Below are 16,558 nucleotides of genomic sequence, written 5' to 3'. Positions count from 1 at the left end.
AACTATTTTTGAAAGAAATATTATTATTTTTCGAATTGTAACCATATGGGCATTGGATCACTTTTTTTTTTCTTGATGTCCGATCCAGCGCTTGAAGATAAAGGTGTGAATGAAATTTTAACCTTTTGAAGCAATCGAATATATCAATACATTTTGTTCGGAAATATATTATTGTAGCACGTGCTTGGATTCAATTCCAGAAAAAAAGATATGGAGAAAGAAAAAAGAGTGGTGCAATTCAAATAGCCAAAGAAGTGTGCATGATTTAACACTTTTCTATGTAATTTAGTGTTTTGTGCTTTAAAGGATATGCCACCTGATCATTTAAGAAAGATTGTTAAAGATCATGGTGATATGTCGAGCAAAAAGTTTAAAAACGACAAACGTGTGTATCTTGGTGCTTTAAAATATGTTCCCCACGCAGTATTTAAACTTTTGGAAAACATACCAATGTATGAATTGATTATTCGTTATTTTCTTATATTTTCAACAATTTGAAATTAATCATTTATTTTTCTTCAGGCCTTGGGAGCAAGTGAGGAATGTACATGTTCTTTATCACATCACTGGTGCAATCACTTTTGTTAACGAAACACCTCGAGTTGTTGAACCAATTTTTATTGCTCAATGGGGTACAATGTGGATTGCAATGAGAAGAGAGAAAAAAGAGCGTGCTCACTTTCAACGTATGAGATTTCCACCATTTGACGATGAAGAACAGCCAATGGATTACGGGGATAACTTTTTGGATTCAGAACCTTTGGAACCTGTCCAAATGACATTACTTGAAACTGAAGATGCTGCAGTTTATGATTGGTTTTATGATCACAAACCCTTACAAGACACAAAATATGTGAATGGGCCAAGTTACAAATGGTGGAATTTGACAGTACCAATAATGTCAAATTTATATCAGCTTGCAGGACAGTTGATATCTGATCTTATTGATCCAAACTATTCTTATTTATTTGACCGTCCCTCGTTTTTCACTTCAAAAGCATTATCTCAAGTGATTCCAGGAGGTCCTCGCTTTGAACCACTCTTCCGAGATGTGGCCGATGTTGAGGAAGACTGGAATGAGTTCAATGATCTGCACAAGATCATTGTTAGAACAAAAATCCGTACGGAATATAAAATTGCATTTCCCCATCTGTACAACTCTCGCCCACGCAAAGTTGTTGTGCCAATTTATCATCATCCTCTTTTGATGTATGTGAAGCCAGACGCTCCAACTCTGCCAGCATTTTATTTCGATCCTGTTATCAACCCAATCCCTCGCCACAAATCAGACAAGCAACAAAACAAGGGATTGAAAGCGTTATCTGAAGAAGAAGTGAGAGAAAAAGAAGAATGGGGTTGGGAAAAAGCTCATGCACATGGAAACGAGGAAGTCGAAAGCGCAGATAGTGAAACAAAACATCATTCAGTGCTGGAAAGTATGGGATCATATGCATCTTATATGAACAGAGGATACGAGCTTTTGACTGAAGATGGATGTTTGCTGCGAGATGTTCTTGCAGCTGAGGCAGGCAGTGACGATGATGTTGCTGATGATGATTTCTTTGATCTCCCTCCTGAAGACTCGGGACGCATGATTGATGACAGCGAAACTGATGCTAAATCGGAATTCCTTCGCATCATGAAGAAAGAGTCATTTAGAAGCCCTCAGCACACATCGAATCTTCGTCGCTTCCAGCTGCCTAAAGGAACAGTTCCACTTCTCGATGAGCTTCCACTCTTTACACCGCTGACGCGAGATGGGATTCAACTTTATTGGGCACCTCATCCATTCAACCAGCGGAGCGGGCACACACGCCGTGCACAAGACGTCCCGCTTATCAAAAACTGGTATTTGGAGCACTGTCCACCAGGACAGCCAGTGAAGATTCGCGTTTCTTATCAAAAGCTTCTGAAGAACTACGTGCTGAATGAGCTCCACAAAAAGGATCCGAAACCACAACTGAAGCGGTCGCTGCTGCGCGGATTGAAGCAAACGAAATTCTTCCAACAAACAGAGACCGACTGGCTTGAGGCTGGTTTGCAGCTGTGCAGACAGGGATACAACATGTTGAACCTGCTGATCCACAGAAAGGGGCTGAATTATCTTCATCTGGATTTCAACTTCAATCTGAAACCCATCAAAACACTGACCACAAAAGAGAGAAAGAAGTCTCGATTTGGAAATGCATTCCATCTTTGCCGAGAAATTCTGAAGTTGATGAAGCTTGTTGTCGATGCACATGCCAAGTATCGTCTGGGCGATGTGGATGCCTTCCGTCTGGCTGATGGCCTGCAGTACACTTTCTCTCACATTGGGCAGCTGACTGGTATGTACAGATACAAGTACAAGCTGATGAAGCAGATCCGTGCGTGCAAAGATCTGAAACACGTCATCTACCACAGATTCAACACAGGTGCTGTCGGAAAGGGACCTGGCTGCGGCTTCTGGGCACCTATGTGGAGAGTGTGGCTGTTCTTTTTGAGAGGTATTATTCCTCTTCTTGAGCGGTGGCTGGGAAATCTGCTTGCTCGTCAGTTTGAAGGAAGGCATGCAAAGGGAACCGCAAAAACAGTGACAAAGCAGCGTGTTGAGTCTCACTTTGATCTTGAGCTGAGAGCAGCTGTGATGCACGACATTGTGGACTTGATGCCTGAAGGAATGAAAGACACAAAGGCACGAACCATTCTCCAGCATCTGTCAGAAGCGTGGCGTTGCTGGAAGGCGAATGTTCCGTGGAAAGTGCCTGGACTTCCAGCACCAATTGAGAATCTGATTGCCAAGTATGTGAAGCTGAAGGCCGATTGGTGGACGAATGTTGCACACTACAACAGAGAGCGTATTCAGCGAGGAGCAACGGTTGATAAGACTGTTTGCCGTAAAAATCTCGGAAGGTTGACCAGACTTTGGCTGAAGGAAGAGCAGGAAAGACAACATCTGCATTTGAAAGAAGGTGCTGCTTTATCTGCAGAAGAAGCTGTTTCAATTTACCGTACAATGCTTAGCTGGCTGGCCTCTCGCCATTTCTCTCCCATTCCATTCCCTCCTCTTAACTACAAACACGACACAAAACTTTTGATTCTCGCCTTGGAAAGATTAAAGGAAGTGTATTCAGTGAAGAACAGATTGAATCAGTCGCAAAGAGATGAGTTGGCTTTGATTGAACAGGCGTATGACAACCCTCACGATGCACTTGCCAGAATCAAGAAGCATCTTTTGACGCAAAGATCAACATTCAAAGAAGTGTCAATCGAATTCAACGATCTTTACACTCATCTTGTTCCAAGTTATGATGTGAATCCTCTTGAGAAGATAACAGATGCCTATTTGGATCAATATCTCTGGTATGAAGCTGATAAGAGGCACTTGTTCCCGAACTGGATCAAACCTGCAGATTCTGAGCCTCCTCCAGTGCTTGTGTACAAATGGTGTCAGGGCATTAACAATCTGACAGACGTGTGGGATGTCAGTGAAGGGCAGTGTGTTGTTGTGGTTGAAACACAATTCGACAGAATGCACGAGACAGTCGAGTTGACACTGCTTCGATCTCTTCTGAAACTGATTATGGATGAAAACTTGGCTGACTACATGACAAGCAAAAACAATGTGACTATCAGCTACAAAGATATGTCTCATGTCAACTCATTTGGAATTATCAGAGGGCTTCAATTTGCAGCGTTTATTGTGCAATATTATGGCCTTGCACTGGATTTGCTTCTTTTGGGGTTGAATCGTGCATCTGATATTGCTGGAGAACGTGCATATCCAAATGAATTCCTCACATTCAAAGACAGGGCCACTGAATTAGCCTCGCCAATTCGTTTATACTGCAGATACATTGATAAATTCCACATGGTTCTTCGCTTCACCGAAGAAGAAGGAAGAATGCTTATTCACAAATACCTGACTGAGAATCCAGATCCCAACAATGAGAATATTGTTGGCTATAAAAACAAAAAATGCTGGCCAATCGATGCCCGAATGAGGCTGATGAAGCACGATGTCAATCTTGGGAGAGCTGTGTTCTGGATGCTTAAAAACAGACTTCCCAGATCTATCACTACAATCAATTGGGATGACTCATTTGTGTCTGTGTATTCGAAGGACAATCCGAACCTTCTCTTCTCAATGTGCAACTTCGATGTTCGTATCCTTCCGAAATGCAGAATGGGTGATCTGGACTATGCTCACAAGGATGGTGTCTGGGCACTTCAGAATGAATCGTCCAAAGAAAGAACAGCTTTGGCTTATTTGCGTGTTGACGAAAGCGGAATGAAAGGATTCCAAAATCGTGTGAGGCAAATTTTGATGACATCTGGTGCAGGAACATTCACAAAAATCATCAACAAATGGAATACTGCTCTTATCGCACTCATCACTTATTATAGAGAAGCTGTTGTGCAGACTCAAGAAATGCTTGATTTGCTAGTGAAATCTGAGAACAAGATGCAAACAAGAATCAAAATTGGGCTGAACAGCAAGATGCCTTCTCGTTTCCCACCTGTCGTGTTCTATACACCAAAGGAACTTGGTGGGCTGGGTATGCTTTCAATGGGACACATTTTGATTCCTCAGTCAGATCTGAAGTACTCCAAGCAAACAGACATTGGCATTACTCATTTCAGAGCGGGTCTGTCTCACGAAGAGAATCAAGTGATTCCAAATTTGTATCGATATGTACAGCCATGGGAATCTGAAATTTTGGATTCACAACGTGTTTGGGCTGAGTATGCACTGAAGAGACAAGAAGCACTTTCGCAAAACAAGAAGCTGACACTGGAAGATCTGGAAGATTCATGGGATCGGGGTATTCCTCGTATCAATACGCTGTTCTCGAAAGATAGGCAGACAATGGCTTATGACAAAGGATGGCGTATCCGTGCTGATTTCAAGCAATACCAATCAGTTAAAGTGAACAACTTTTGGTGGACAAATCAGAGACACGATGGAAAGCTATGGAATCTTTCAAATTACAGAACTGATATGATCCAAGCCTTGGGAAGAGTGGAAGGTATTTTGGAACACACTCTGTTCAAAGGAACATATTTCCCAACATGGGAAGGTTTGTTCTGGGAGAAAGCATCTGGATTTGAAGAATCTATGAAATATAAAAAGCTGACTTTAGCTCAAAGAAGTGGTCTGAACCAAATTCCAAACAGAAGATTCACTTTGTGGTGGTCTCCAACAATTAACAGAGCAAACGTCTATGTTGGTTTCCAGGTTCAGCTTGATTTGACTGGTATATTTATGCATGGAAAAATCCCAACATTGAAGATTTCACTGATTCAAATTTTCAGGGCACATCTTTGGCAGAAGATTCACGAGTCAATTGTGATGGATATATTACAAGTGTTGGATCAAAAGTTGGATACACTTAGCATCGAAACAGTGCAGAAAGAAGTTATTCATCCACGTAAATCATACAAAATGAACTCTAGTTGTGCTGATATCCTTTGCTTCGCTTCTCATCGGTGGGGTACAAGTCGTCCATCTGGAATGTGGGAGTCTGGAGAGCATGACTCATTCGAGACGCCTTTCACAACAAAATACTGGTTAGATGTTCAATTGCGTTGGGGAGATTATGATTCTCATGATATTGAGCGTTATGCACGTGCACGATTTTTGGATTACACGACAGATAACATGTCAATCTATCCATCGTCTACTGGTGCTCTTGTTGCTATTGACTTGGCATACAATCTGCATTCAGCATTTGGAGTGTGGATTCCTGGGATGAAGCCTCTGATGACTCAAGCTATGGCAAAGATTATGAAAGTTAATCCTGCCTTGTACATCCTTCGCGAACGTATTCGTAAAGGACTTCAGCTGTATTCATCAGAGCCAACAGAACCAGACCTTTCATCACAAAACTACGGAGAGCTGTTTTCAAATCAGATTATTTGGTTTGTTGATGATACGAATGTTTATCGTGTGACCATCCACAAGACATTCGAAGGAAACTTGACAACAAAACCAATTAACGGAGCAATCTTCATTTTCAATCCACGAACAGGACAATTGTTCTTGAAGATTATTCACACATCTACTTGGGCAGGGCAGAAGCGTCTTGGACAGCTTGCAAAATGGAAGACAGCAGAAGAAGTTTCTGCGTTGATTCGATCTCTTCCAATTGAAGAACAGCCAAAACAGATTATTGCCACTAGAAAGGCTATGCTTGATCCTCTTGCCACATATTTGACTGATTTCCCGAATACTGTCATCAAAGGATCTGAACTTCAACTTCCATTCCAAGCATGCCTTCAAATGGAAAAAATAGGAGATGAAATTTTGAAGGCGACCGAGCCAAAAATGTGCATGTATCGTCTTTACGATGACTGGCTTACAAAACAATCGTCTCCAATCTGCTTCTCAAGATTGATTCTTCTTCTGAGAGCAATTAGAATCAATCCAGAAAGAGCAAAGATGATCCTTCGACCAACAAAGGAGATTGTGACACAACCACATCATTTGTGGCCAACATTAACCGATGATCAGTGGCTGGATGTAGAAAATCAAATGAAAGATCTGATTCTTGCCGATTATGGGCGAAAGAATAATGTGAATGTACAGTCCCTGACAACATCTGAAATTAGAGATATCATTTTGGGTATGGAAATTGCTCCTCCATCGCAACAGAGACAAGAAGTGGCAGAGCTGGAAAAGCAAGCAAGAGAACAGTCTCAGCTGACAGCAGTCACCACAAAGACACACAATGTTCATGGAGATCAAATGGTCATCACAACCACCTCGCCATACGAACAAGAAGTGCATGTTTCTCGCACAGATTGGCGTGTGCGAGCATTGTCGTCAGCTAATCTTTATCTGAGAGCGAACAGAATGTTTGTGGCAAGCCCACAGGAAGATATTGCACCTCCTTCTGGATTGGACGCAGAAGGAGGAATGGAAGGAGAATCAATGGGATCAGGTGACAGACCTTTGACTTATGCAATGCCAACGAATTTGCTGAAGAAGATGGTGTACATTGCTGACTTAAGGACTCAAATTGGAGGACTGCTGTATGGTGTTTCTCCTTCAAACGATCCAACAGTGAAAGAAATACACGCTATTGTTTTGCCTCCTCAACTTGGAACACACGAAGAAGTGATCTTTGCATCAGAATTGCCTGACCATCCTCTGTTGAAGTCGATGGAACCACTTGGATGGATCCACACACAACCATCTGAGCTGATGGGACTATCACCAATTGATGGAACTGTACAAGCAAACTTCTTATCTCAGAACAAATCATGGGATGGAGACAGATGCGTTGTTATGACTATTTCATTTACTTCTGGTTCTTGCACATTGTCTGCCTACAGATTGACCAAAGCAGGGTTTGAATTTGGCAAACATAACACAGAGCCAAAGAATCCTGTTGTGAAAGGGTGGACGACTGCGATGTACCAGCGTGTTCAAATTATCTTGTCAAAGAAGTTCCTTGGCTCGTTCTTTGTGCCAGAGGAAGGAAGCTGGAACTACAACTTTAGAGGCATCCAACATCGTGTTGACATGCACTATGAAGTTCAGCTTGGTGTTCCAAAGCCTTTCTATCACGAAGAGCATCGTCCGACTCACTTTTTGAAGTTCTCAGACGATGTTGCCACTTCCATATTCAAGCCATCAGATACACCTGTTTCATCCAGCTCATCTGCACCAGCATCAAAAGGCACTTCAAAAGCTTCTGGAAAGATGGAGGAAGACGAAGAAGAAGATGCTTATCCTTCTACAGAAATTGAACAAGAAGATCTTTACGAGTAACTTTTAGCATTTCACTAATTTTTTAATTTTTATTTCATTTCTTTTTTATTTTGAAAAATACTTTACAGATTTTATTAATTTATTTATTGGATGCTCGTATTGGTCTTTTTGATGTTCTGGTGATATACTCAAACAAATGACTGTACAAATAAAAAAAAAAATATCTCATTTAAAAAAAATCCCACTCAAGTCATAATACACTTAAAGAAAACAGTCTAATGAACATGATATTCTCAAAAAATAAAAGGAAAAATTACATTGTAAAAAAGGCACAAACCCAATTTATACATAAGTGAACACGCTCTTTCCATAGTTAAATTGGAAATCCTACTATCGAAATCCATCAACTATTTTGTAGCGAAAATAAAAAGCATTTTGTAAAAAAAAACATAAATCAATCACTTCTGTTTGCTTTTCAGGGATGGGAGGGTGTGATGCCATTTGAGACCCTCTGGAAGATACTTCCACATGGCAAATCCTTTTTGTGTTTGCTTTTTCACCCATCTTCCAAACAAAAGTGGAATAACCCCAATTGAAAAAGCAAGGAATATTGCCATGTGAAATACAGGCGATGCTTGAGAACGGAAAAAGGTGTTGTAAAATAAAGGAGACAAGGAGAACACTCCAGAAACTAAGGACATGAAAGCATAGTAGACTAATACAGAAGCAGTTACCATAATTACAAAAACAAGGTTGACATATCTGTTTATTAATAAAATATACATAAATATAATTAGCAAATATTTCATTATACAAATTGCACATTCAGAAATAATAAAGAAGTGCATACTCAACCATCCAGCATATAGTGAATGTCACAAGAAAGACGCAGATAGCCGAAGAGAGGTTCCCAAACACATCGAATCCTTCCACATATGGAAGTGGTGTAAATTGTCCGAACTTAAACACAAAATATGGAACAAAATAACAGACTAGTAATTTGTAAATATTAGTTAATTGTTAAATCTTATAAGCCAATAAAGATAAATAAAAATGCATACTAAGTCCATGAAAAATACCAAAAACAACCCATTTCGCAACACCGACTAAGCTGAGTGCTCTGCCTTTGCTGAAAGTCCGATAAATCTCCGGATGAGTCAAAAGAATATCATCTGTTGCATCTTTGCCCATTATTGCTACGACCAATATTGGGAAGCTGGTAATGATGACGTTGTAAGCAGTGGCAAACCAATCTTCATAGACGAGTTGTTGAGAAAACAGGGAATTACACAGGAAGCATACAACTGGAGTCACAAAAACAACGTTTTTGTAGAATGAGTATTTGATAAGAGACGACAGCCTAACCATGTTGAAGTGCCCATGAAGACAAAGCAGCCGCTTCAGTGTTTTGAACTGGCCGATCGAGAAATCGCTCACTTGAGAAGCCTGTGTCCCTTCTAAGCCAACAATCCCCACACCAACATGCGCCTCCTGAATCATCGACACATCGTTGGCTCCGTCTCCAACAGCAAGTGTGGTGGATTTCAAGTGCATCTTCACCAGCCGAAGCACAAGTGCCTTCTGTAATGGTGATATTCTGCAGCAGATGACGCTGGACGAGCGAGTCGACAGAAGCAGAAAGAGGCGCATGAGTCGCTTCGACGACAAAATCAGGTTGATGCAGTGCCCATCAACAATCAACGAAGGGCGGTGATCGGCTGATCCTTTAATTGTAGATGCCTCATATGCAATCGGGTCATTGTCTTCGTCACTTGGCTGATCATCGTCAGTATTGTTTGTTCGAGAGAACGGCTTTTTCTCGGGCTTCACGTTGATTGCCTTGTTGATCTCAGCCTGCGGAATGTCAACTTTTGTTGCCAATTCGATCAGCAGTTGCATTACCTTCTGTTTTTGCATGCGCGCTTCTTCGGCTGCCTGTCTCTCTGCCAAAGTTGCCCCTTCTGTTGATATTGGATCTGGAGCACTTAAGAAAGAGAATGCTACAGAAGCCTTTTCATCGTTCATTTGTGACGGGCTCTTTGCAACCAGAGGCGAATCAAGCTGCTTTTTCTGCATGTGATCCTCAATTGTTCGAGGAGAGAAAGGTTTGTAAGTTTTTTTGTGCTTCTGTTTTGATGATCGGGAAGCGTTTGTCAATGACTGGAAAGAGCTAGCATTCAACGTGAGCACAGTCGGAAGAGCTATCAGAGCATTTTCGCTTCGTGCCTGTCCATCATTCACTTCAGTAATGTGTGCAAGTTCATTTCGCGTCAAAAACAATGGCTGGACATCTGCATGAATTAGACGGCAAGATAACCCCACATTGACAGCGGTGTCCACTTTGTCCCCTGTTAACACCCAGAAGCGAATTCCACACTAAAAATAAAAGAAAGTTTATAGAAATGAAGAATAATAATCGGTTTAATGGAAAAAGAACATTCTATTTTTCAGAAAAAAAAGCAAACCTTTGTTAGAAAATCAATTGTTTCAGGGCACTCATCTTGTAGCTCGTCTTCCACAGCAGTAGCACCCACAAGATTCAGCGGGGCCATGCTTTCAAGTTTGTTAAAGCACTGCTCAATTCTTTCCTCTCTGCTCATGATTGCTCCTTCTGCCTCTGTCAGCTCTGTTTCCCACGAAGCAGCCTCATCCGGAGAAATGTAACGGCATGCAACAAGAAGTGTTCTAAATCCTGATCTCGCATATTCAGTGAGAGAGTTAATGATTGCCTGGTCAGAAATGTGCTGATGATGCAGCAGAGAAGCGAGATAAGAGTAAAAAGTGGGGAAAGAAGGGAAGAGCGAGGAAAGGCTGGGGGAGAGTGTCGGAGCAAGAGGTGCAGTTGCACGAGAGAGAACAGATGAGCTGTCTGGGGCATCGTCATAACATTGATTTTTATTTGATTGATTGGAATCCAAAGGAAAAGATGATGGATTCTCTGCTGTTTCCCCTTCTTTGCGACTCTGAACAGACGCTGCCAAAATTGGATTCGACTTTAATTTCAAAGAAATGTAACTCTGTAAAAAGTCATCAGCTACTTTTATCCATTCAAACGAATCAAATTCGCTTGGCTTTTCTTCCTCGTCTTTTTCTCCTTCAGACGAGGAGTTCATTGTTGTATTTGAAGAAGAATTGTTTCTCCCCACAGCTTCCTCAAATCCAGTCATATCGATCGATTTGGGGTTCAGTCCATTGTCTTTGGCAAACACATCTCGCTCAATCTTCCAGCGTTTCGCTGCCCATCGCTTCAGCTCTGCTGTTCGCTCTTCTTCGCTTCTTTCTCTCCAGTTTGGTTTGGCATTCTCAGAAGTTGTATTGTTTCCTGCTCCATCAAGTGCAGACCCATTGTTGTTGCTTGTTTCTTTCCTTTTGCCATCTTCATCGATGCCGCAGAGGTTGAGAACCGTCGAGTCTGCGCCTTTCACATAAAGCATTGTGCTTCCTTTGTTGTCCCTCACCACAATTGACATTCGGCGTCTTTCAGAAGAAAAAGGAAGGCAGCCAACAATTTTCCAGTGGAATGTCGAGGGCGAAAGAGAAGAAGGAGAAGGCGTCGGCTGAGGAGCAAGTGAAGAAGCAGAAAAAGTGCGCTGCCCAGATGAGAATATACTCTGCAAGGGGTCTCCAATGATAGTGGCAGACAGCTCAGTTAAAGAGCGCGCCATGAACGATAAGCCGACTGAAGAAAGAGCATTCAAAAGAGCGATTTCGTCTGGTGAAGTTGACTGATATGCCATGGGAGTGAACACAGTGGAAGGGAAGGCAATTGAAGTGGATGAGAAATCGGAAGGGTTTCTTCTGTGCTTCTTCGGAATCATCAGGGGAGGATTCAGAGAAAGATAAGAGGAAGCTGAGGGAGTGCCTATTTGAGCATCCTTGTTGACAGCTAATTGCGAGTCAGAAGGCGAATGGAGGGAGGTGGAAGTGCGATAAAAGGGAGACAGAGAAACAGAATTGCCTGTTGAATGCATTGCAATGGAATGCTCAGAAGAAACAGAAATGGAGTCGTTGTCTGAAGAAGTTTGTAGCGGCATAGAAGAGAAAAGCGGATGAAACGATATGTTCAGATTGGCGGGAGATGTCTGTGGTGAAGATAGAACGGGCGAAGGTGCAGGCGAAGTTGTGAGAGAAACCAGATCGGTTGTTGGGGAATCGATATTTGGGAAGAAAGGGATGGGAGGATTGGGCGATGAAGGGAGTGCAGACGGAGAAACACCCTCTCCTTGTGAGAGTCTGTCATCTTCTTCTGCTTCTTCATCTCCTTCATTTACAGCGCAATCACGCTGACTCTTCTCGTCGCTATAAGAATAAGGCGTGCTCGCATCAAGGCCTGTTGGCTGAACACACGAAAAATCATCGTTTTTCGAATTTATTGAGTCTGTGTGGCTAATTCTAGTGTTCTTTTTGGAAGAAGAAAAATTTGAAGTGCTTTTCGCCTCTTTTGCTTTCTTGCCCTTTCCAGGTGTTGCCAGAAATGTGTTTAGCATTGCTGTTAAGCCCTTTTTCTGTTTGTGTTTTGCTCTTTCGGCTTCTTCTTCTGCAGCCATATCATCATAGTCGTCATCGTCATCTTCGTCGTGTCCATCTCCTTCATTCGTTTCCTGTTCACTTGCTGACATCTGTTCCTTCTCATTCATCGCATTTTTCTTCTCGTGTTCAAAATCCACATCCAAAAATCCAACAAATCCATCTTCGATATGCTTGTCAGCCGAGCCCGAAGCAGCGTTGGCCTCACCCTCGTCATTAAGAAATGAGATTTTTGTTGTTTTTGGCTTTCTTGGCTTCTTCTCGAGAACAGCATCGTGGCAGAGAAGAAGACAAGTTATGAAGTGAAAGGCATTGAAGTGTGGAGTGGATGGAATGAGCGAAGAGAAAAGTGATGTGTTTTCTGCATTCACTGGAGCTGTTGATGCTTCCGAATAAGAAGAAGATGATGCAGAAGAAGATGATGAATGTTGATCGTCTAACTGTGTTGATGAAGTGTGAGATTCAGCTCTTTGCTGATTGCCTGTGTGAATCACATGTGAATAAGTGGATGAAAGTGATTGGAGTGGATGATGAGTGTGTTTGACAGGCGCTGTCCCATCAGCATTCCTGTTTTCTCCTTCGTGTGAGCGCTCTTTGAGGATGGATGTCGCCTGCGACGACATCGACGTCGAAGAGCTGCTGCTTCCGCAGTTTGGAGTGCTTGCTTTTGTGCCTTTCTCTTTCAGGTCGAATATGTCCTTCCCAACACAACACGAGCGAAACCTCATTCTGTTTGAGGTGAGCGTACCTGTTTTATCAGAGAGAATGTGAGTTATCTGGGAAAAAAGCAAAAGAAAATGTTTCAGATGGAAAAATAATGATAACATTGAATAATTAGATGATTGCATCAATAATTATTTATTACATAAAATGAGTCAACAGCAACATAAGGTCAATTCACACCAATCCCAGTTCTTCGTTGAGAGTTGAGGTTCTTGCTTGCATTCTGCCTTCTTCCCCTTTCGAGAAGTCGAACATTTTCTCATCCAACTCAAGAAAGATGCTCTTTTCATTGAAATAACATCACATGTCAAGAGCATTGAATTGCAATCATTAGCAGGTTTCAATAGCAAAACGAATTTCATTTCCCAATTAAAAATTAGATTAAAAATACATATGTAAATGAATGAAGTTTAAAGATGAATCACACCTGGATAAAGCGAGATATCTCCAAAGAAACAAACAAAGAAATAGGAATCAAATAAGAAAACATCACAAAATATCCCAAAATGTTATAGAAAAACTGCGGAATAGTCTGCTCCTTAAGAAACAGATAAGGATGTTTTAGCACATTCTTATTCTGAAAGTCATATAAAATATCATAAATTACAAAAAGCATAAATATTCGATAAAAGATTAATAAGAATAATTGAAATTCAAAATTTTGAAACAAATAAATCAAATTCAATAAAAGAATGAAAGAAAAATCAATTATTAAGCTCAAAACTCTGACATTAAAATCATTAAATAATTAGCAAAATCGTTTTTCGTTTGTTTATTTCAGCACACATTCGAGATTCTGTATCCAACCGCACTGAAAAGGATAATGCAGATGGTGATCATCAGCATCGCAAATACAGAAATATTCAGACGGCGATCAAACGAAGAAAACTTCGGTTTTGGTGCAGAAGAATTCAGTTGTATCTTTGAAAATATAAGAACGAGAAAAAGAACAAAAAAAAAAAATATTTTTTAATTTTCATTAAAAACTGCAAGATTTCGCGAAATATTCGAATATTCATAAAAATATATATAATGAAAAAGGAAAGTGTACGCCACACAAAATTTAAGATTATCACTCACTAAATAAAAATACAAAATATTGCGATTCATTCAAAAGGGGCATATTTCAGACCTTACTTTCTTTTCCTGTGTAGACAACAACTCCCAGAACAGCACGCGTATTCTTTACTGAACATCCTTTCAGTAAAAGTTGCGTAAGTGAAATAGGCACAACTGAAGATGGATTAGTTGCTTCATTCTGAGGAACTGAATCTGAAGCATCAGCTACAGATGAGGAAGAATTTGTTTGAGAGCTTGCATTTTGAGATGAAGATGTGCAAAGAGCATTCGAAAATTCAATTCTTCCCGCAAATTGGTGCAAATGCCTGTCGGGAGCTTGGCAGACGATTCGACCTTTCCACTCGTTAAGTTGTGATGCAAGAAGGCAAAGATATTGTGAATCCTTTTTTGCAGCATTATTTGCGTTGTTCAAGTTATCCTCTTTTTTTAAAGTGCGATTTCCGCTCTTCTTTTCAATTTCGCGCTTTGGAAAACGGAAACGTTTGAGGGATCGAAGTGAATTGTAAATATCTGGATGAGCTCTCTTAATCTTAAGATTTGTTTCCCCATCTAAATTCATCGTATTTACATAACACATGCCATTTTCCTGACTTGATGACAAAAGAATCATATCCGCTGGAATTTGCTCCCCTCTTATAAAAAGTAATTGTTCGGATATATCTTAACTAAAAAGCACCATTTTAATCGAATTTAAGCAAACCTCCTAAGCAACACAAAATCTCCTACTCGAAGCTTGTATGTTTCCAAATTTTCGAAACGATTCCCTATCTTTACGAAAACAGGCTTTCCATTTGTTCGATTGTCAGATTTATATCTCAAAAAATCTTCGTAACCATCTTTTAACATTCCAACGCCTAATATAAATATCACTGGCAAAATGCTTGTGACTGGATTCAAAATTTGAACCCCAGGCCTAAAAATTTCGAGAAAATATCATCTGATAGCAAAGGGAAAGTATTTCCATACAATAAATTGATAATCATTGAACAAAGAAAATAAAAATTAGATATCCGTCGCAACTGTTCAAAAAGATTCCGAGGAAGGAAAGTCCACCATCTGTACTTGGCGGTTCGTATACGATTGTCGCAAAACCCAAGTGAAGACTGACGGTTATTAAATTCGATAACGCGTTCTTGAGAACTGAGCAACTTTTTTTGAGCCGCCATGTTGAAATAATTCTTGAAATGATTCGAATTTGTACCTACAACAGTTTTTTATATCCAGGAAAAGGTAATAATGGCAGTTTTTCAAGGTTTGAAGCGCGATTTGAAAAGAGTGATGTTTTTGTTTTGATATCAACATTAAATATAAATTTGATTAGAATCATTTGTTTTGATATTTTTTAATTATAATCTAACATAAAAAAAATATTTTTTTTTTTGCAGTTTTATATCTCGAATTTAGAATTTTCTATCAATATATTTCTTTAACAGAAAAATAGTTATGTTTATTTTTTGAACATTCATTTCTCGTTTTCATTTTTAAAGTGTTTTTATTCATTGGGTTTCGATTATTTTCTTTCTTTCTTTTCAAATTTTAATTGGTTCAAAAAAAAAAGCAGCAAAATACAAGCTTTCAAACTTTTTTTATTCTTTTCAAAAAACTTTGTTCGCTCATAACTTTTCAAAACTTTCTCAGGTTACAAAATAAATTGGTTCCTTTTATCCGTGAATAAACATCATTTTTGTTGTCACATAAAACATTGTGCCCTCACACATATTTCAAAAAATGAACCCATTTTATTTTTGTATTTTTATCATAAAAAAGTTTATCCACAGAGCGTAATTTTTCAATGAAAAAGCTTGAAGTGTCATATTTTTAGACTCAAATTTTTATTAATAATGGTTTACCAAAACCCTAATTGAATACATCATAAATTTTTTTTTTTTGAATTATTCATTTTGTTTAATTGTCAGAAGAAGATGAAGTTTGAATATAGTTAGTGTTAATAACGGTGGACACTTTCAATAACTGTGGACAGTGGCTTTATCTCAGCAACCGTTGAAAGTTGCTTTTTGACAATTAACCCAATTATTCCCTCAATGAATATGAACTTATAAGTCAAACAAAAATTTAACAACTTGCTCTGCAGAATTTTGAAAAAAACATTTTATATTTTCGGAGAAACTCGGAGAAATAAGATTCTCCGAATTTCTCCGAAAACAAAAAAATCTTTTTATAAATATTTTTTGTGGTGTATGTGTGATTGAAACAATTCATATAAGTTCATATTCATTTAATGAATAATTGGGTTAATTATTAAAAAGCAACTTTTGATGGTTGTTGAGATAAAGCCACTGTCCACAGTTATTGAAAGTGTCCACGATTATTAACACTAACTATATTTGTCTAAATTTTTTTGAAGAGTTCCTTTTTTTTTTCAAAAAAAAATAAAAATATCATATTTCGATCAAATTTCTGTTCAAATTGACCAAATTTTTCTGTTAAGAAAATTAAATTATGATAATGATATTATAATAATTCTCATGAAATCTGGTGACTGAAAACAGAAATTTGATCGAAATATGATAT

At 39.5% G+C, this 16,558-nt stretch overlaps 2 protein-coding genes across 2 annotated transcripts; one reads left to right on the top strand and one right to left on the bottom strand.

Annotated features, from left to right (window-relative positions):
- Positions 1-75: 75 nt before the first annotated feature.
- MONOS_7056 (Pre-mRNA-processing-splicing factor 8) lies at positions 76-7,917 on the top strand (the record flags this gene model as incomplete). The annotated part of the gene is made up of 4 exons (XM_067877351.1): positions 76-103; positions 178-254; positions 307-452; positions 523-7,917. 4 exons carry the CDS (start codon positions 76-78, stop codon positions 7,754-7,756), a joined length of 7,485 nt encoding a protein of 2,494 aa, XP_067734104.1. The 3' UTR covers positions 7,757-7,917.
- Positions 7,838-14,872, bottom strand: MONOS_7057 (putative phospholipid-transporting ATPase IF; the record flags this gene model as incomplete). The annotated part of the gene is made up of 9 exons (XM_067877352.1): positions 7,838-8,458; positions 8,547-8,688; positions 8,758-10,072; positions 10,162-12,999; positions 13,127-13,228; positions 13,374-13,523; positions 13,733-13,867; positions 14,079-14,658; positions 14,727-14,872. 9 exons carry the CDS (start codon positions 14,870-14,872, stop codon positions 8,155-8,157), a joined length of 5,712 nt encoding a protein of 1,903 aa, XP_067734103.1. The 3' UTR covers positions 7,838-8,154.
- Positions 14,873-16,558: the final 1,686 nt, after the last annotated feature.

The sequence above is a fragment of the Monocercomonoides exilis genome (assembly GCF_001643675.1).
Source record: "Monocercomonoides exilis strain PA203 chromosome Unknown scaffold5-2102611, whole genome shotgun sequence".
Taxonomy (NCBI): Eukaryota; Preaxostyla; order Oxymonadida; family Polymastigidae; genus Monocercomonoides; species Monocercomonoides exilis.
The sequence above is the reverse complement of the archived record's forward strand: the minus strand, read 5'-3'. Positions and strand labels throughout refer to the sequence as shown.